Source organism: Amphibalanus amphitrite, unplaced genomic scaffold, assembly GCF_019059575.1.
Source record: "Amphibalanus amphitrite isolate SeventyFive unplaced genomic scaffold, NRLGWU_Aamphi_draft 001078F_arrow, whole genome shotgun sequence".
In the NCBI taxonomy this organism is placed as follows: domain Eukaryota; kingdom Metazoa; phylum Arthropoda; class Thecostraca; order Balanomorpha; family Balanidae; genus Amphibalanus; species Amphibalanus amphitrite.
This window is the reverse complement of record NW_024882572.1, coordinates 90,211-110,482: the sequence shown is the minus strand read 5'-3', so window position 1 is coordinate 110,482 and position 20,272 is coordinate 90,211. Positions and strand designations below refer to the sequence as shown.

The 20,272-nt window shown below is 52.4% G+C and overlaps 2 protein-coding genes across 2 annotated transcripts in view; both read right to left on the bottom strand.

The window, feature by feature from the left end:
* Positions 1-20,272, bottom strand: part of LOC122369842 (cAMP-specific 3',5'-cyclic phosphodiesterase-like) — an 87,454-nt gene that overhangs the window by 33,081 nt on the left and 34,101 nt on the right. The window lies entirely within an intron of this gene.
* LOC122369846 lies at positions 1,010-6,593 on the bottom strand. The gene is made up of 2 exons (XM_043344919.1): positions 6,480-6,593; positions 1,010-3,952 (listed from the first exon to the last, which is right to left on the bottom strand). Exons 1-2 carry the CDS (start codon positions 6,508-6,510, stop codon positions 3,021-3,023), a joined length of 963 nt encoding a protein of 320 aa, XP_043200854.1. The 5' UTR covers positions 6,511-6,593; the 3' UTR covers positions 1,010-3,020.

The window sequence follows — 20,272 nt, the reverse complement described above, 5'->3', positions numbered from 1 at the left end:
TTGATCATGTAAAATACTTAGGGCATATCATCAGTAATCATGCTTACTCAGATGATCTTGACATAGATCGGCAGTGTAAACAAATGTACAAACAGGGGAATGTGCTGATTCGTCGTTTTCACATGTGCTCGGTAGCAGCAAAGGCGCGTCTCTTTACAGCGTTTTGTTCATCTATGTACACTGCACACTTGTGGTCAAATTATCGCCAGCGTATGTTGCGCCGGCTGATGGTGGCTTACCATACGGTATTGAAAACTATGCTAGGCATTTCTAGGTACGAGAGTTCTTCTCACATATGTGTCGTGCACCGTGTCCTCATTGTGCCGTTCTCATCAGACAGCGCATCTATAACTTCATGTGCAGGCTGAGTACATGTGATATTGAGCTGGTAAAAAAGACTGAAAATTCGAGTGTAAAATACCGTTAACGTTGACGTCGCCGGCGCCTGGATGTTGTGATATGCTTGAGCTGAGCTGAGGGCGGTACCCGTCTCTTACCTCGATAGATTTGGCGTAACGCGGCCTCGACCTCCGCCAGCTCCTTATGCGTGTGTTCCAGCTCTCCCTAGCTGAAAGACGCCTAGGGAGTTGACGGAAGGAGACGAAAGAGGGAAAAGGCAAAATGAAAGAACATAACAGCAAAGAAAAAAAAACGAAAACGAGAGCGGCCTCGGTGTGGCGTGCCGCTCACACACTGTGGAGGGGAGCAGTGTCCTCGCTGGGGTGGACGGTGCTGTTAGCGCCCTCTGTGCCCCTCCCTCGTGTGCCGGGCACCTCCTGTCGGCGGGGCGGTGGTCGCCTCTATCGTCACGTTAATGTAATTTGCACGCGGAGTCGACGTGAAATGACCATTAACGTTGACGTCGCCGGCGCCTGGATGTTGTGATATGCTTGAGCTGAGCTGAGGGCGGTACCCGTCTCTTACCTCGATAGATTTGGCGTAACGCGGCCTCGACCTCCGCCAGCTCCTTATGCGTGTGTTCCAGCTCTCCCTAGCTGAAAGACGCCAAAGCTTTGCCCAAATGTATTAAACGATAACACACTAAGCGGCCGATGCGGCACCGTGGCAATGTGCCGTTGTGCAGTTATGGGGGCGCGTCGGAGGGAGCGTCGCAGAGACACGTCACCGAACATGATGCGCGAGAGGCCGTAGTGGCGTTCAAGGCTATATAGCCGGTGCTTCTGAGACCGGTGGGAGGGGGGGGGGGCGGGGCAAGGGGGGGGGGGCGTCGGTCGGAGCGGTGCATCACTGAGCGGTGTGGCCGCCTGGAAGCCAGGCGAGGCCGTTGCGAGCGGGCTGAGCGCCGGTCTGGCTAGATATAGCGGCCGTCGATGAAATTCACACCCTCCAGGGTTGGCTGGGCTAGGAATCGGCGGATAGAAGCCGGCACCGGGGTTGGTTCCGGTCGGGCGTTGGGCTGCAGTGCACGGAAGCGGGCCCGCTGCAGGCGAGAGAGGGCGTCGGCGGTGCCATTATCATGCCCGGCTACGTGTGTTACTCGGAACACAAAGTACTGGGAGGCGGCGAGGTAGGCGAGCTGGCGCAGCAAGGACATGAGGCGTGGGTCCCGACTCCAGCCTTTTGTGCACGCCCCGACGACCCCGCTGTTGTCGCAGTGGAAGGTGATGCGACGGCCGGACCACTGAGCCCCCCACAGTGCACAGGCGACCAGGATCGGCACCATTTCCAGCCATGTTATGCTGTTCGCCCAGGCAAGGGCGGCAGGCGGCCATAGTTCCGAGAACCATTCCTCACCACACATTCCGCCGTACCCTACATGGGAGGCATCCGTGTGCAGTATTGTGTGAGCGGGTGGGGTCCAGGTGGGGTGGAGCAGTGGCGCGACGCCGTTCCAGGTAGGTAGGAGGCACAGCCACCAGTCGAGATCACGTTTAGTGTCCCTGCTTAAAGTGACCCAGTGGTGGGGCCGGGAGACGGTGTGGGCAGTATCCAACAGCCTGCGGAAAAAACTGCGGCCCGCGGGGAAGCATTTTGTGGCGTGCACGAGCTTGCCAATGAGGCTGAGGAGGTGCCGCTGCCGTACCTTGCGTGCTTTGCGCACGGTGCGGAGGCTGGTGACGATGTCCATGACCTTGCGGTCGGGGAGGGAGATAGTCAGGGCTGTGGTATCCAGCACGCAGCCCAGCAGCTCCATGCGTGTGCTGGGAGGCTGGCATTTTTCGTCCGCCACCGGGACACCGCACGCGTTGCACAGTGCTCGGAAGGTGTTATAGGCGGCTGCGCAGAGGGGGGAGTCGGCGGGGGAGAAAAAGAAGAAGTCATCCAAGTAATTGAAAACCTTTGAATTCTTGGAGTGGAAGGATACGGCGTCGCGGAGCACGACGGCGAGGTCGTTGAAAATGGCGCATGCCGATCGGAGGCCGAACGGGAGGCGGACGTCAAAGTAGTACTGGTCACGCCAGTGGTACCCAAGAAGCCACCAATCCTCAGGGCGCACCGGTATCAGACGAAAGGCATGTTTAAGGTCGGCCTTGGCCAGGAGAGCGCCGCGTGGCCCGCAATCAAACAGAGCGGCAATGGCCTGATCCGTGGTGACGTACTGTATGGAAAAGGTGTCGCGGTCAATATGGTCGTTCACGCTGTGACCGTCCGGCTGAGAGAGGTCCAGAATGATGCGTACCGTACCATCGTTTTTGTCACGAGCACCAAGGGGGTTGCAGCGGAAAGGGTTGAACGGCGGGGAGGGGAACGGTCCGGCAGCGTGACCCCGTGCAATCTCGAGCTGCAAGGCGGTCGTGAGAGCTTCAGGATACACGCTCGCCGAACGGTTGTTTGGGCGAAGTGAGCCGGTGAGTGGGCCGGTGTAGCCGATGTTCGCCCCATGTAGTAGCCGGTCGGTAACCGTGCGCAGTAGGGCGGGGTCGGTGAGTGGGGAGGACAGCTGTGCGAGCATGTGGGGTGAGACCGGCGTATGAGGGTGGTCCGGCACTGAGGCGGGGGCGTTACCCACCGTGGCTGCCGCGCGGCCTGGAGCTAGTAGCGGCCCGCTAGGGGTGTCATTAGCGGGCGCGGGGCGTTTCCCTGGGCTGAGGGGCAGGTGTGGGCTGGGTGCGGGCCGCCGCAGCTGGTGCATGTGTGGGGGCGGCGACATGAGGCGCCGGCAGAGCACCGGCCGTTATTCCAGCGGAAGCACGGCTCGGGGAGGGCGGGGCGCGGCGTCGGACGGCGGCCGGCGGTGTCGGGACCGAGCGGAAAGCCTGAGAGCGAGCGGCGGGACGCCAGGAACCCTTGCACGCATTGGTGAGCTCTGCCGGGCTGTGGTAGTCCTGCGGGTACTGTGCTAGGTGCGTCCGTCCCTGGCCGTCCAGCTCCCTCAGTGCCGACAGGGTGAGGCCGGCTGCGTGACCGTGCAGCCACACCGCGTACATGGCCCATTGGACGGCCATCGTCGGGAAAAAGTAGGAGCGGTAGGCGACCAGGATGGCGAGCCCGCGCAGGTAGTCGGCCGTAGATGTGCAGGACTGGGCTGGTGCAGTCCCGCCGCGACCTCCAAATGGGCGCGGGTGTAGTAGGTCGTTGATGTCCACAACCTTTGAGCGGTTGCGGAGCCGGCGAAGAGTATCCGGGGCGACCGTGGGCAGCTTAAGACGGCGCGGTGGCGGCGGTTGTGTGGACTTTAATGGTGCCTTGCTTGCGCGAAGAAAATCCACCGTCGGCCCAGGACTGGGCGGCGGGCTGGTCTTGCGACTATGTCGGGCGTCTCCTCTCCGCCGCTTATGGCGTGGCGGGGCAGGCGAGTCCGACCCGGACTCGGAGTCAGAAGTGGGGGTGTCTGCGTCGGACAGTGTGGAGTCGACGTCGGAGAGCGGCAGAGTGTCGCTGTCGCTGGTGGCCTCGATTGGAGGTGAGGCAGGCCCGGCGGGGCGCGGCGTCTCCAAAGATTCCGGCGGTGCGGCGGTGGGCTCGACGACCGGGTCGGAGCGGCGGGGGCCTGTAAGCGGCCGAGAAACGGTTGGCACGGGCAGGTGACGACGACTAGGGGCACAAAAAAAGGGGGTACCGCGAAACATCTGGGCCTGATGGCTGCCCGGCGTACGATATGAAGGACGCAGTCGGACATGGGGAGGTCGTGATGTTATGTGTTAGCGAGCCGTCTATCGGCAGTGTGAACAGGTCGTGGGGCAGGGATGTGCTGGCAAGGTCGTTTGATGAGTCAACGACCGGCTGTCTGGTGAAAGACGAGGGGAAATTGTAGAGGCACTGTGAGAAAAAGAATTGGTCTCTTCGCGACGCAAAAACACCGACCCTCCCCGGAATCGAACCGGCCGCCCTTACGACAAGAACCGACTTCACACGGCCATACCCGCGGCGCTAACCACTACACCACGAGGGACGCGAGGGTGTGGGTAGGGCGAGCGCGATAGAATGGGCAACGGTGGGAAAGGCAGCGCTAAGCAAACAGACGGGCGACTAGGGGGCGCGGGCGGCGGCCCGGGACGGGAGGGTAGCCAGGCCGGGGTGCGCGCGGCGGGGAGGAGTTGGTGGGAGGGAGGGCCGCCGGGAGACAAAGACACGGCCGGCGGCCTCAGGCGGTGGCAGGTGACAGTTCGGCTCGGAGAGATAGCGCGGCGCCCGGCGGCCGGCGGGCGGCGGCCGGCGGCCGGCGGGCGGCGGGCGGGTTGGGGGGGGGGGGGGGGGGGGACCGGGCGGCGGCCGGCGGGGTGGCCGGGCGGCGGCCGGCGGGGCGGCCAGGCGGCGGGCGGGTCGTGGCTTAGGCCAGGGTTCATAATGTCCAGGGTACGATGTGTCCAGTGCTCGAAATGGCCAGTGCCTTGAATTGGCCAGTGTTCATATTGTCCAGGGTTTGCATGGTCCAAATGTGGCCAACTGGCTGCAGATAGGGTAAATTCAAAGAGGCCAGGGTTCATAATGTCCAGGGCACGATGTGTCCAGTGCTCGAAATGGCCAGGGTTCATAATGTCCAGGGCACGATGTGTTCAGTGTTCGAAATGGCCAGGGTTCATAATGTCCAGGGCACGATGTGTCCAGTGTTCAAAATGGCCAGTGCCTTGAATTGGCCAGAGTTCATAGTGTCCAGGGATTACACAGTCAACCAAACCAAACCAAACCAAACCAAACCTAACCTAACCTAACCTAACCTAACCTAACCTAACCTAACCTAACCTAACCTAACCTAACCTAACCTAACCTAACCTAACCTAACCTAACCTAAGGTAATGATGTTTGCCTACCGGGGATAAGGAAATAGTTTCTCGCATGAATAGATTGCAAGCAATAGTAAATCAAATATTTTTAGGTTAAGTGGTTATGCATCAGGCTTCAGGCCTTCGGCCTGAAGCCAGATACATAACCACTTAACCTAAAAATATTTGATTTACTATTGCCTGTAATCTCTCCTAAGGCATTGCCTTCGGCACTGCACTGCTTCGCATTGAGCTGGTTCCGTGTTTTTACATAATGACGTCACTTTCAATGACTATGTAATCCCTGGACATTATGAACTCTGGCCCATTCAAGGCACTGGCCATTTTGAACACTGGGCACATCGTTCCCTGGACATTATGAACCCTGGCCATTTCGAACACTGGACACATCGTGTCCTGGACATTATGAACCCTGGCCATTTCGAACACTGGACACATCGTGCCCTGGACATTATGAACCCTGGCCTCTTTGAATATACCCTATCTGCAGCCAGTTGGCCGCATTTGGACCATGCAATCCCTGGACATTATGAACTCTGGCCTATTCAAGGCACTGGCCATTTCGACACTGGGCATATCGTACCCTGGACATTATGAACCCTGGCCAGAATGAATGTTCCCCGTCGTGGCAGACAGGCAGGACAGCCAGCGGTAGCGTCAGGTGTGACGGTGGGCTGTCGGCGGTGGCATGACAGCGGTGACGACGAACGTAGCGGGCGTGACAGTAGGGTATGTCAGCGGCGGCGTGACTTGTTGGGTGACGGGCGAGGCATGGGCGGCGGCGGCAAGGCCGAGGTCTGTCGGCGGCGACAGACGAACAGTCCATGTGACAGAAGAGGTAGTCAGCAGCGGCGTGACCACGTATGACAGACGGGACAGGCCGGCAACGGGCGAGATAGTAGATTGTCAGCGGCGGCGTGACAGCATAATAGCAGACGGGAAATCTCACCGGCGACGGGTGAGATGGTGCGTTAGTGGGGCATGGCGGGCTGGCCGTACGAGAAACTCACATGACAAAGCAATGGGACGCAGCTGCGGCGTGACGGCGCGGGACGTGTCGGCGGTGAAAGACAAGCAAAGGAGCAGCAATCGCCACGTGATCGCCACGGCAGTAATCGACACGCAAATGGAACGCGGACCGCTCTGAAATGTTCAACACAAACAATACGAGGGGGGGGGGGGGTCGGTGCGCCGGCACGGAGCGCCCGCGGGCCTAAAGATGGCTGGTAGTGGCGTCGCTCGTGACAGCCTGGACACAATGGGGAGACGCCAGCAAGTAAAGGCGTGACTTACCGGATGCCCTTCCGCGTGCGGGGCGTCCCATCTTCGGGGGATGATCGCAGCGGCTTGAGCGCGCACGCACGAAAACGAGAGCGGCCTCGGTGTGGCGTGCCGCTCACACACTGTGGAGGGGAGCAGTGTCCTCGCTGGGGTGGACGGTGCTGTTAGCGCCCTCTGTGCCCCTCCCTCGTGTGCCGGGCACCTCCTGTCGGCGGGGCGGTGGTCGTCTCTATCGTCACGTTAATGTAATTTGCACGCGGAGTCGACGTGAAATGACCATTCTCGCCTGAGGCGCCACTGGCAACAGCAACTGTACGTTCATTTTAGCACGTAGCTCTGCGCGAGTGCTGAAACAGGCCCGAATGATTGTTTGTGTGACATTTGGTTGTCTTGCCACTGCACTGGCTGAAATCATCAGTATTTAAGAGTATGGGCCCAGAGTCTGAAATAAAGCTTATCTATCTATCTATCTATCTTAACGCTAGAAAGACGATGGTGGTAATGTCAATATCGGAAACGCATTTGGAAAAAAATACACAGAAAAAAAAGTTTGACAAATCGTCCATTTTTGGAGGTGTTTGCCTTCTAAGGAATTGATTTAAGGTCAAACTAGAGAAAACGGCTACGAGCAAAAAATGGACAAAAATTGGCCTGACCTAAAAATGGCTTAGCTATTTGTTTTAGATATGGCATCCGTTCGAACATTTCCAAAGAAGAACTGGAGTAAAATTTCATAATTTTGACGACCTTTCGAATACCGCATGGCCCAGAAGTCAAGCTGGAAGGGGAGATCGAACAACACCTAATCCGGCTCTTGTTACGGCCGGGCCACCGCCCGGACGTGGAATAATGAACCATTTATTCACGTTATTCTCTGACATTACAGTGTAGGTTGAACTGTCCATGTATATTGAGAGTCGTTACACGAAGTGCTTATGACGACATAAAATGTGACCTTTGGTGTATTCTTCACCTTCATTTCTAACATCAGAACAAAGCCATCGTCATTCGCAATCACTTTCGATTCAAGCCTACGGTCCACCCTCCCAGCCAACACTCTTCTAATGCAGCTTCGTATCTGTAGCAGCATAATCCTCCGAGGGTAACCGTTTTAAGTGACTGGTTGGCCTGTGGCTCTCCCGCGTGCATTGCGCCGTGGCTCTCCCGTGCCAACGGGATTGAATCAGTTGCTGCTTGCGGCGCACCATTTGGTGGTCGGCATAGCCCAATTTCTCCCTCGCTTCCTCTCAACTCATTGCCCTGAAATGGTGCGAGGTGACGACTGGCCTAGGCCAACAAAGAAAATTAGGTAAACGAATAGCATTACTGCCACTTACCCCTAATTTTCGAAGTGTGTTTCGGACAATCAAAATACTTAGGCATTCTATAGAATGCCTGGGAGCTTAAGCCAGGCATTCTATCTTGCAGGGGTCTAGAAAAATCGACCCTGTGACGTCATCAAGGGGGTTAGGTCCAAATTTTTTACTTCAGAAGATGTCAAGTTGATGGGAGAAAAGGTACTACAAGTTAAGTTTTCCTATACCTAAGCGTTCGGGAGCTATCGCAAATATTCTCCAGGGGGGAGCGAAAAACTAAACCCCCCGGGCCCGCGAGGGTTAAAAGAAGTCGCAAGGACCGACTGCCAACCGGGCTGTCTTAATGACGTCATTACTGGTTCAGAGCCACACGAAGTGACTTTATCGGGTCCAAGTCACGTTTCCAGCTTATCCTTCCAAATAAAAACTCAGACGTGATTTCGCATAAAAATCATCAATAGACAAGTGTCCCGCGCACCGACGGGGGTCTGCGCCAACTTCGTACCGACGGGGCGGGGGCGGATGACCGCCCCCCCCTGAGATCTCGAGAACAAAGCAAGATAGCGACAAGCGGTAAACGGCATCGGATACGCACGGACAAGGTCTACAATTTTTACCAAGGTCATTTTCAGGTCAGGTCAAAGATGACGTCACAGGGGTCGAAAAAGTCAAAATGGCGGCGCTAAATAAGGAGAGAGTATTTCTCGAATAACTTTCGAATTAGTCATGATAGGAACAAACTAAGGGCAGCATCGTGATCCTCTCGTCAATCCGCATCGAATGATATATATGTTGACCTCGAAAGGTCAAGGTCAAAGGTTGACCTCAGGTCACGTGACCTCGAGGTCATCATGTATATCATTCGATGCGTCTTGACGAGCTGAACACAATGAGACCATCCGCGCGGCTGTATCTTGTTCCTGTACGGAGTTATTGGCAAAAAACCTTTGGTGACCTTTGATGACGTCACATGACCTTACAGCTGCCCAACAGCAAAACAGACCTCAAGGTAGTGAAGGTTGATCGTATATGAAGTCATGTATGGTATATGGGGCCATTCCGACCCGTTTTAGTGGTAAAAACAGGGAGTAGATTTTTCCCCCATTGACTTATAATGGGGAGGTCGCGAAATTGACCTGACCTTAGGTCACCGACATCAAAATTCCGAGATATACAAATTGTAGCTACTAATGACCTAATAACATCCTGCGACTTTCAAAGACCTCCGACATCTACTGTAGCTCTGGCACGGTGACAAAGTTGCAAAAAAGTGACTTGAGGTTGGGTCATTCAAAGTGACCTGGTGACCTGACCTTCAAAGTTAGGAGGTTCAAACTTGCACACCATGTGTAAAATTGATGAGAGAATAGTCGTACCAAATTTCGCGCCGCGCCGCGGTTTTCCCGCTATCCGCGAAAAACCTCAGGGGGGGGCGGATATCCGCCCCCCCCCCCCCGTCGGTGCGCGTGTTAAAAAGTTAATCAATGGCATATAATCGAGATATGTGCAATGTGCACGGCCCACTTTTTTACAACTTTTGATTTATTTATGTTCAATCGCACTTGTAGAGCCTATCCACAAAAAGCCATCTCCATCAAAATGTGCCTTTGTCCGCCTCATCATTCCTGCAGCGTGGAGCTGATTTCTATCCCGGTTCATCTGGTTGGGCTCATCATTGATTCACTGCGGCATTGCTGTGGAGAAATCCGCCGCGGACGTCGGCCGAGGCGGGCGGTGTTTTTCGCCGCCGCTGATGCCAGCCGATGACGGCTCGGACAGGCCACCTGTCAATACCGGCCGGGAGAAAACACCTGCCCGTTTCCGCCGTGTCCGAACGAACATCGAAGACGCTGGGAGCTGAGACACAAACAGCTCAGACAAAAGCTCCTGAAGCGGGAAAAGGCTCCATAAAACTCGGGAGGGCTGATGCAGTAAACCTCGCTCATCTTTAGGAAAGACGATCTATCTGCATCTAAAAATGTCTTTGCAGCTACAAAATAGATGAACATCAAATTGTTATATTGTATCAGAGGCATCAGACACACATTTATATCGACAATGCATACTCTTTTTCAAGAAGAATATATGTACAAAATAAAAGGCAAACCAGAAGAAAACAGTTTTTGAACGTTTTTGCAAGCACGATTGCAGCAATAACGCATTGCTATTTTTCATGTTTGACCGAAACAAACTGAAACGAAGCGCCGGTTCTGAAGAGACCCAGTATTGTGATTGATTTAGGCAGGCCATTCTAACATTCAAGCCAATATGATATATGTAACCATTTTTGATTTTGTAGATGTATATGGACTATGTCTCCAGTGACCGTGACACTGTTGCCTCTGAGGCTCTGAAGGTCACTGGAGGCCACGGATTGTCACCGGTGCAGTCCCACCGGTACGGACATCATGGGCGATGTCGCGTTGGGCGGCCCGTTCTCGGTGCTTTCCATGCAGGGCTGATCGAGCCAGCGACCCCTTGACCATCGATTGAGCGGGATCGCGGCGGCGGACGGCGGGTCGGGCCGGGCGCGGCGGCAGGATTTGGACACGCGGCGCGGATGCTGATCGGGCAGCCGCGCTGGTGAGCGGCTGCCAGGCCGGTACAGCCGCTAATGGGAGCGGCCGAGCGGCGGTCCGATAGCCTTTTGTACATACCGGCCTGGCTGGTGTCAAAAGGCGACACAGGCGAGAAATGACACACGATCAAACCGCGGCCCGACGTACCTAAACGCCGTCTGCAGTGAGTCGTCAAATATAGAGACTGATGACCGCTATAAGAGAGTTCACTAAATGAGGTGATCATAGTTAGCGGCACTGAACTGAAGATAATCATGGAAAATAAGCGGGCTTTTAGCGTACTGTCCTCACAACTCCCGAATTACTCGTTGGACCATCGTTATCCTCGCACTAGAATGTTCACGACATTCGAGGCGATTTGCGCGTCTAGATTTAGCCCATCGCGAGATTACCGCGATAAATCGTTCAGTGTTATATGCGGCTTCGCTCGAACCCGATTATGTACCAGCTAGATCCAATTACCGAGGACAGGGAGAGTCAATCTCAGCAATGAGAACAAATACAGTGCTAGAACGTAATTACATCCCGCTAACTACTGCGGCGATCTCCAATGTAAAATACTTACTGAGCAGATACTTCATTAATCTCTAGCTAAATATAAATAACTATCCTCTCGTTTTAATCACCATTTCAAACTTGTGTTTAATCCCACATTTATCACATTGGTCCACGTCTATGCATTTACGCGACACATTATGTATACCTACGTCCCACTTATTATTAGTTTATGTTTTGTTTTACTGATTTCAACAAAATAACGAAAAAGCTACTATAACGTGCTTCGAGAACATGGCATAACAAACTAAGTAAACACATAGTACAGTCATAAACACCTAATTCAGATGTTCAATTCAAGTTAAATCTGTGTAAATGAACCTGCTCCGCTCCCTCAGCTCCAGCTCGCATCGGTGAGTACAAGCCTTCCACCGCCGTGAGCTCGAATGGCCAACCCAGGCCAGCGCGTCAGTACGGACCGATTCATCACCGATTCATCACGGGCCGATATCGGTCCATCGAATAACCAACAACCAAGCAACAGCGATTTCCTCTTAGTATTGTTTCCAGCCCGGGAAGCCCGAGTCAGCTAGACAGAATTTCAATGGTCCTACAAATTCTCTCATATGATTTTCATGCGGTCCCTTCAACGGAGTGGTAAACAAAGTCCCATTTCCGTAATCCAATATTCAGATCCAATTTATGTGTCCGACCTCCGTATGAAATTTCCGTTGGCGAAACAGACCGACTGCACAAGCAATGCCGCGGTTCGGAGTCGGCTTCCATTCGGTCCACTAATCAGAGAGCGTCAAAGGAGGCGGCCGCGGCGGGCCGGCTGGAGTGGCCCGCGGCTGGACGTGACCAGTGACCGCCGGGCGCGCCGTGCAGGCCACTCGGACACGGGCAGCTGATCAATGCACGTGCCCGGTCACCGGCGGCCGCAGAATTCGGCCGGCTTTCAGGGAAACTGACAGGCACCGGCTGACCAATACCAGAATACATAAATACCATATTCTAATTATTATTTCCTAGTAACCACCCGTCTTGTAATCAGAAGCTGCAGAGGTCAGCGGACAAATCAGCACATGTTGGAGTGTCTCCGTCAGGACTCGGGACGATGACGGAGCACGAGCCGGTCGGCCGACATCGAGCGGCTGGCCTGGACGGGCCCGGGCCGAGGGCAGCGAGCGGGTCAGCGCTCGGCCCCTTGCCCACTGACACTCAGGGGCAGCCTCTACAGTCTACATTCTACAACCACAGATCCGCAGAGGCGGCCTTTTACAACCACAGGCCTGCAGAGGCGGCCTTTTACAACCATAGACCCCCAAAAACGGCATTTTACAACCACAGACTGGCAGAGGCGGCCTTTTACAGCCACAGACCGGCAGAGGCGGCCTTTTACAATCACAGACCTGCATGCAGAGGCGACCTTTTACAACCACAGACCTGCAGAGGCGGCCTTTAACAATCAAAGACCCGCAAAAGCGGCCTTTTACAATCACAGACACGCAGAGGTAGCCCTTTACAGCCACCGCCCTCAGAGGTGGCCCTCTACAACCACCGCCCTCGGAGACGGCCCTCTACAACCACCACCCTCAGAGGCGGCCATTTACAATTACCGGCCTCAGAGGCGGCCATTTACAATAACCACCCTCAGAAACGGCCTTTACAACCACCGTCATCAGAGGCGGCCCTTTACAACCACAGACCCGCCGACCCCCACAGCCACAGACACACAGCGGCCCCCTACCAGGCGCCGACCGCCCAGCCACCGGCACGCAGAAGCTTCCTTTCAATGATCGACCCTCGAGTCACCGCTCTATCCAAAGAACACCTACCGTACCCCTGCCGCCATTCTGGCCAACACCGCCCTCAGCCCGACCGGTCTGCTCCGCTGCGAAACGTTGGGTCCCCGAATGTCACTCATTGAGACTTCTATTTCTCCCATAGGCGTGCTACAGTGCAAAATGGTCCGATCACTAGCGCCGATCTGAGTGCTGGAACCATAAGTTCACTCACTCTTTAGCACAGCCGTTGACTCGTTTTGTGCTCTAACATTTCACTTCGCTACGTGCCATAGAACTGTATCGCTTCGTGTTACATCTCCAAGTTATCAGCGTAAAATAGCTTAGTGGCTTGTTTATTTGGGGGGATTGAAAAATGAATATGAAAAAGGATAGACAAATTATAAGAAGTAGAACCAGAAATTGAAAAAGCAAAGGAAAAGCAAAGCCACGCGCGCATGTGCTCGTTTAATCATTACCCCGTGGGGACCGCTAACATTTTATTTCAGTTGTGTCCTTATCCGTTTGTCCTATGGCATAAACGGACGACTCTAAACCATTCTTATCCATCTACTAAAACTCGATGAGTGGGAAAGCAGAGGATTATAGAGAGGGAAATAAAGGAAGAGAGACAGAGACAGAGACAGAGACACACAGAGAGAGAGGGAGAGAGAGAGAGAGAGGGAGGGAGAGAGAGAGAGAGCGAGAGAGAGAGAGAGAGAGAGAGAGAGAGAGAGAGAGAGAGAGAGAGAGAGAGAGAGAGAGAGAGAGAGAGAGAGAGAGAGAGAGAAGGGAGAGGGTGAGATTGGCGATTGGTGACTCTCATGGAATCGCCTGCTAAAGCGCCCGATGTTGGGTGTTCCCTGTAGCCTCGCAAATGAAATGCTAATGTTAGGTTGTCGTTAACCTTCAGTATCGTTATAGGAGCAAGCAGGGTTATAGCTTGTCATTACATTCTTCAAACATGTCAGTAGATGTAAGCATTTCAGGCACAGTTTTTCCGATGAAACGAAATGAGAAACTGAAAATCACACATAGCGACAGGTCCGCCACTACGGAAATAAAAGTGGGCTTATATTACAGTTTGTCGCTTCTTTAAGTATGAAAAAACCGTTTTCATGGAGTTTCGTTGGCGAAACTGCGGATCTATTCTACATTACAAATGAGTTAATGTGTTAATCAAAACTGGTTTCTTTCAGTTTAGACGGCAGCCTGAACCATGATATTACTGGCTGACCGACAAGCTGAACATAAAACATTGGCTTATATGATGCGCAGCATGCTCGGCGCTTGTTCTTCAAAGCGCAGCTCAAGGAATCCGCTGGTTGCAGTGTGCTTTCACTTCTGCAACCCAAACACTCGGCGAATCGACCTTTGCTTTCTTTGCAGTTTGCAATAAAATGCTGTAGCCTGTGCTGTTGACTCGGTTACCAGGCACAGCGAAATCCAAATAAGGTGAGCCAATTTGAAAGGCAGTCTGTTATTTCATATTTGCCAGGCCTACGACAACAGATCAAGTATCGTTGAGGTCTCTCTTGGCATAGTTCAATGCACTGAAACTATAGCTGAGCGTAAACGACAATTTTTTTTTATTGTTTTGACTTGTTGTCCTGAGGACTAGGTACGACTAGGGACTGACGACTAGGACTGGATACGTGTTCCATAAAATCTAGGCATTTCATTTCATTTAATTTCATTTATTCACCATATCAGCCACGGGGCATGCCCATTTACGGCCAAATTTGGCCGTAAGTCACAGCACAATAAAAATACATGAACCATACACACTACAGTCTTCATAAAATTTCCCCTATTGCTAAAGTACAAGATGAAATAAGGAATAAATTTAAAAGTAAACAAATGCGAGCACTAAACATGCTAAAATCGTTTCAAGCGCTATGAGAACAAGCACTCTTAACATACCTCAAAATACAAGACCTGACGCGAGATAAAGAATCATGAAATATGTCGACCTCATCACATCGCTGCAAAAACTCGTTCATCACCCTGGGAAGCCTACAAAACATGCCCATTTTCACCGTTTCTACTCTTCCGTGGGGCACCGCAAGAAAAGTACGCAGCCGGGTGATGCGGGGCGGAACGGCCAAGCCGAAGTGCGACCGCAAGAAGCTGGAGTCGATATTATTTTTCAAGATGCGTGTCGAGAACATTAAGTCATGTTGAGTTCGCCTTACATTCAGTGGACAGAGAGAAAAGTGAGAAAGCAGGCGGCTATAGTCGAGAGTTTGTGGCTCGCCAGAAACGTGGGTCGACAACCAGATAACAAATTTGTGTTGTACGCGCTCTATTCGTTCTGTATGGGACTTCGCCGCCCCACCCCACACCACGCTACGATACTCCAGTATGGACCTCACATTAGCACAATATGCAGCGATCAAAGCCGTTCGGTTAAATTTGACCTTTCGTCCAGACTGAAAAGAACGTATCATCACACCGAGTGCCCTATTGGCTTTGGAGACAATGCTATCGACATGCAACTGAAACGTGAGGTTACTATCAATGATGACGCCAAGATGACGCATGATATTTATGATGTCCGAGAATGATTTGAGAAAACAGCTTGTGATTGCATGCCCTTTTGTGTTTGTTTCTATATACAATCTAATAATTTTACCTTTTAATATTTCACTTTGAACCATTTCCGGCGTTTCATTTGTGTGTTGTCTTTCCACACCTCTGGTCAATTCTTAGCTGCATTTGGAGATCCAATCTCTTCTGGCAGAATACTACAAATGATTGAATAGATTGGACTCATTTAAGGATCGGTCTTCCTAGTAACGAATATTTGTTTTGGATTAAGATTTTCTTCAGAACGTCACCCTAGAAATATGAGAGATTCGCAAGGATTTTATCATCAAGCTCTCCTAACGAAGATACATTGTCAGAGCACTACACTTGTTGAATTCAAAGGGATTTTCGCTGCTCATCAAAGCAGATGAGAGCAGAGCATTATGCGCTGCAGCGGCGCCGACTACTCACAACTGGGTGAGGCTGTGCACGCGCTTGACGTTGTGCGCGGCGGCCGTCTCCCGGTACCAGACGAACGTGTTGTAGCGGCGCAGGCTGTGGGCCGGCGGGCCGGGTCGGCACCGGTCGCGTCGGGCCGCCGAGCCCTGCGGCCGCATCACGGCGGCCGCCGCCAGCGTACCGCCGCGCGCCGCGACCTCGGGCAGGACAAGGAGCACGCGACACCGCTCCGGGAGGACCAAACGTCACCGCCGCGGTCCTCGGCAGGACCACAGTGCCACCGCGGCCCTCGGCAGGACTACGCGACGCGAGCGTCGACTAAACCAAACATGAAGAAATAGACAAACAAACTTCTGAACGTCCGGCCTCGAGCGCGAACCACACCACTGCACTGATCCCCTCCTCAGACGAGAGTCACAGCGGACCACAGCTCTGCCGGCGCGCTCGGCGGGCGCGAACTGAACTGTCGCCGTAGCGATACGTCGCCGGTCTGAGCCGCCGCCGGTCTGCGCGCCGCGTCGGCACCGACGTCCGGTCGGCCGCGCGCTGCCGCCGCCGTCTCCGTCAGTGAACTGAACAGAGCCGGCGCCGGGCGCGCGCCCGCCCAGCCCCCCTGGAAGACCGCCCGGTACGCCACTCCGGTCGATGGCATTAATAAAGAACCGACCCAGTTACAAGCCGGCTAAATATGGGGAGCGGCGCTGTCTCCGACTCTCGGCAGATCGACATCGGGCCATTTCATTAGCGTTGCCGCGATTGAGAGCCACCATGTCGTGAGGCGGCCCGGGGTCTTCAGATAGAGGCCGAGAATGTGATTAGGCCGGAGCAGCTCGGGCTATACCTACACGACCGACCCCGAGTCCAGCGGGGTCTGCGACCTCACGTAGATTCCTGGCTGCCAAAACCATCGACCCGTCTTAATGATTCATGGCAATTATCTTTTGTTCAAGATGCAACTTTGCAAGCCCAGCGCCATTTTATCTGTTCGTGCAGTTTCTGGCTGCTGCACGGTCCCTCGCTCCGTTCCATAATGCTACGGCACGCCCATCGCTCACACCCCACGGCGCTGCGAAGCCGTACTTCAGATGACAGGCGCTGACAAGACGGACTCTCCAAGTTGGAGTCCGATCTCCACGAGCCCTCAGCTCACGCTGGAGGCAACTATGGCACGAGCAGCTTTTCAGAATGGCAGAGCGGGAAAATTTCACGGGCAGGTGCGAACGAGCTGGATGACATTACCTTTATATGGTGATTGGTGATCCTTCTAAAAACCGCGTGGTATACCAGAGTTCTCAATCAATACGCTTAGCTTCATTTTTGAAGCATGATACAATGCTCCTTGTTCGATGAGTTTGCATATAAATCACGAGAGAATGCTTCGAGCTCGTTGACGGAGCCTTCAGGATAAGCTAATAAGTTGACGACAGAATGCACTTGATCACACATTATAATAGAAGTACCTATTAGGTAAAGTATGAATAGTATGAATGTTATAGAATAAATATGGCATGAATATGACACATATTCAATATCCGTGCCAGCTATGGTCTTAGCGAGTTTCAAGAAGCACCCATTTCGGAGTTCCGTGAAAATGTATTGCGACGGAGCCACCTGCCCATCCAGAGAGCGATAGGTTTTCATTTGTCGGCTGCACGTCTTGTTCTTCCCGTTGCAGTTGGGACGTTCGTCTCCCCCAAGGCGGTCTCAGGTCGCGAGCACGGTGCAAATGGGCTCTTAGCTGCTCAGGCAGAAGGCGATACTGATAGACCTCGATGGTGGGTTTAGCTTCCACCGGCCACCGAATCATAAGACTGTATGCCAGTGTAACTATTCATGGATTTGTATTTATAGTTTAATACCATTTGTCGATAACCATTTGTTTTGGGGTCGTTAAATAAATAACTTGAAAATATGGATTAATTTGATGAGCAGCATCACGAAAACAATCGGCTAAGGCTATAGGCTATAGGCTATAGTTAAGCTAAACAAATAACGCTTCAGCAACGGAACCGTTGGTTACCAGAACTCCACCCCGAACTCAGAAAACTTCCGAGAAGCCGTTCATAAACGGAACACGCTCCGGCGCCATCCGCGTCACAACGGAACACGCTACGGCGCCGCTCTGGCGTCACAATCTTCATCGAACTGCAGACTTTTCTGGAACTGCATCGGCATATCCGCCGGACAAACTTTGTCGCGTTGGAGGACGCGCGTCGCCATTGTCTTTCCCAAAACTCACGTGAAACGGACGGCCTTAGAGCTTCAGTTTTCCCAGAACAGATGTGGATGTCCAACGTTATTACTTTGTATTGTCGCACACATGTCAAAGGTCAACACGACAGCAGCAGGGGCGTCAACTGACACGGGATCGACTCGTCGAGTGCCAACTGACACAGACCAGACGCGACTTGTCGAGTGTCAACTGACACTAGACCAACTGGCAGCATGGAGCGACAGAAGACACAGGAACGACTGGCAGCGGGAGCGACAGAAGACACAGGAACGACTGGCGGTTGGAGCGACAAAAGACTCAGAAACGGCTTCAGAGTGTCTGTCCTAGTTGTCACATGTCTGCCAGGTAACGAGGCAATGCGCCGGTGTATTATATTAGGCAATGAAGTGGTTTTGTTCGAGTTAATGTGTCGGTGAAAAACATACAATTTAGCCCTCGCCTAATAGACAATAGACATAATGTCGGGGCACTCCACCCTGCACCTTCGCTCAGACCGCCGAGGCAGGTAATTTGGAACTCCCTCGGGCACGATAAAGGTAATGGACTGGAGTTGGACCGACCGGTACCAAAGACGAAAACACGAATATCATATCCCTACTAGGTAATGCATTATTCAACGGTATGCGGGTGGTCCCAACAGCGAAGCAATATCTAAGTCCTTTACTCAGGTAAAGGTGTAAAGGACCATAAAGACAAAAAGACGTATATTGAGGCACAGAGCAGCATATTTGAATACATTTCGGATTTTGGGATTTGGATTTAGATTTGGATGGATTCTGATTTGTTAAAATATGCTGCTCTGTGCCTCAATATACGTCTTTTTATTATTCTACATCAGAGCAATGAACAGTAATACCTACCTATCGACCATAAAGACATTTTCAACAACTCATCCACATACGCGATTCAGTCAGGATTCGTATTTTATATTCGCCTCATCTCTTTTCCATCTGTATTTCACTCTCCCTCGGCGTCTCTCAAAAGCTGTCTATCAGACAGACCTTTCAGTTTCTCGTTTCGACTGTGCCAGGTTGCGCGGCCTCGCGAAGGGAGCCAGTGGCATCACCATCTCGCCGTGTCGGATAGGCGAGACACAGAAACCGCTCCCGACTTTCAGTCCTTTCAGTCAAACAACGGCGGCATCATGGAAGCGGAATGGAGATATGTTACATCAGTCACTCACGCGCATTGGATCCCGTTCAGGCCATTGTGGTATTACCAACTCAATCCTCGACGGCTACCTGAACCCATAAGAACCAATACTTCCTTCACGTCCTTTCGGAGGGTCATATAACTAGCTTCTCGATTCGGTGCAGAGGTCACCCCACTATTTAACGGCGTCGGATATAAGACTGGCAATATCTTACATACCCGATTAACCCGCACCCCGTAGGGGGGGCCGAAACGCCCCCCCCCCCCCCTGTCCTTTTCCGTCAATATCTCCTAAACGGCTAGAGAGAGATATCGCCACCAAACTTTCAGGACCTCTCCGGACATCAATTCTACACATTGTGACCAAAATTTTCCAGAGGCTATGATAAGTTCGCCACAAATGACGTCAGAATGACGTCATGTTCTGCCATTTTCGACCGAAAAAAGACCTTCGCGAGAAGAGCTGTCAGGCCTACAGCTTTGAAGATACAGAAAAATGATCAAGACATAAAAGGTGTAGAATCGACAGGGCTACAAAACTGCTATCTCAGATTTGTGAAATTTTTGAGTTTTGACCCCAAAAATAAAAAATGCGATTGTTTTTGGATATATTAGCCAACAAATCCAAAAAGTTTTTTGAGTTTCGAAAAAACCGGAATATATGTGATAGTACCTACCATCTTCTATCTACATACCAATTTTCAGATCGATATCTCGTTTTTTGGCCAAGTTATAGCGAAAAAAACTGTTCAAAAATAATGACGTCAAATTTTCAAACTCAATTTTTGGCAATTCTAGACCACGTAGGGCAAAACAAAGACCACACACAATTGGACTCCCCATGACGAGCTGGATCGAATCGATACCCATTTTATGCAAAAATATCAACTTTGAAATTTGACCTAATATGACCTGCCCTTGACCTGACCTTCACCAAAACGTGACCTAAGCTGGCCCCAAAGGCTGCCTGACCCACATAATCGCATTTGTCATGTAAAATGGACCATAAAACATGTATCACACGACACTTTCATATTGTGACCCCCCAGTGACCTGACCTCTGTGACCTGACCTGGTGTCAGTGACCTCAGATAGCGAAGTATGTGCTTGACGAACAATGTACCATCGATGGTTTTCAATAACTTACCAATTTACTCGATTTCACAACACATTTCTTGAAATGCCTGTGAATGGTGAAAATCCGACCTTTGACCTGACCTGTGACGTCATCGGTTTGACCTAGGTCAATGAAATTTGG

Coding starts and splice junctions, on each gene's coding strand:
- LOC122369846 (XM_043344919.1), bottom strand. CDS start 6,510: ATGGGACGCCCCGCACGCGGAAGGGCATCCG. Junction 3,953..6,479: donor CGCACGCGGAAGGGCATCCG/GTAAGTCACGCC, acceptor GGCCGCTTACAG/GCCCCCGCCGCTCCGACCCG.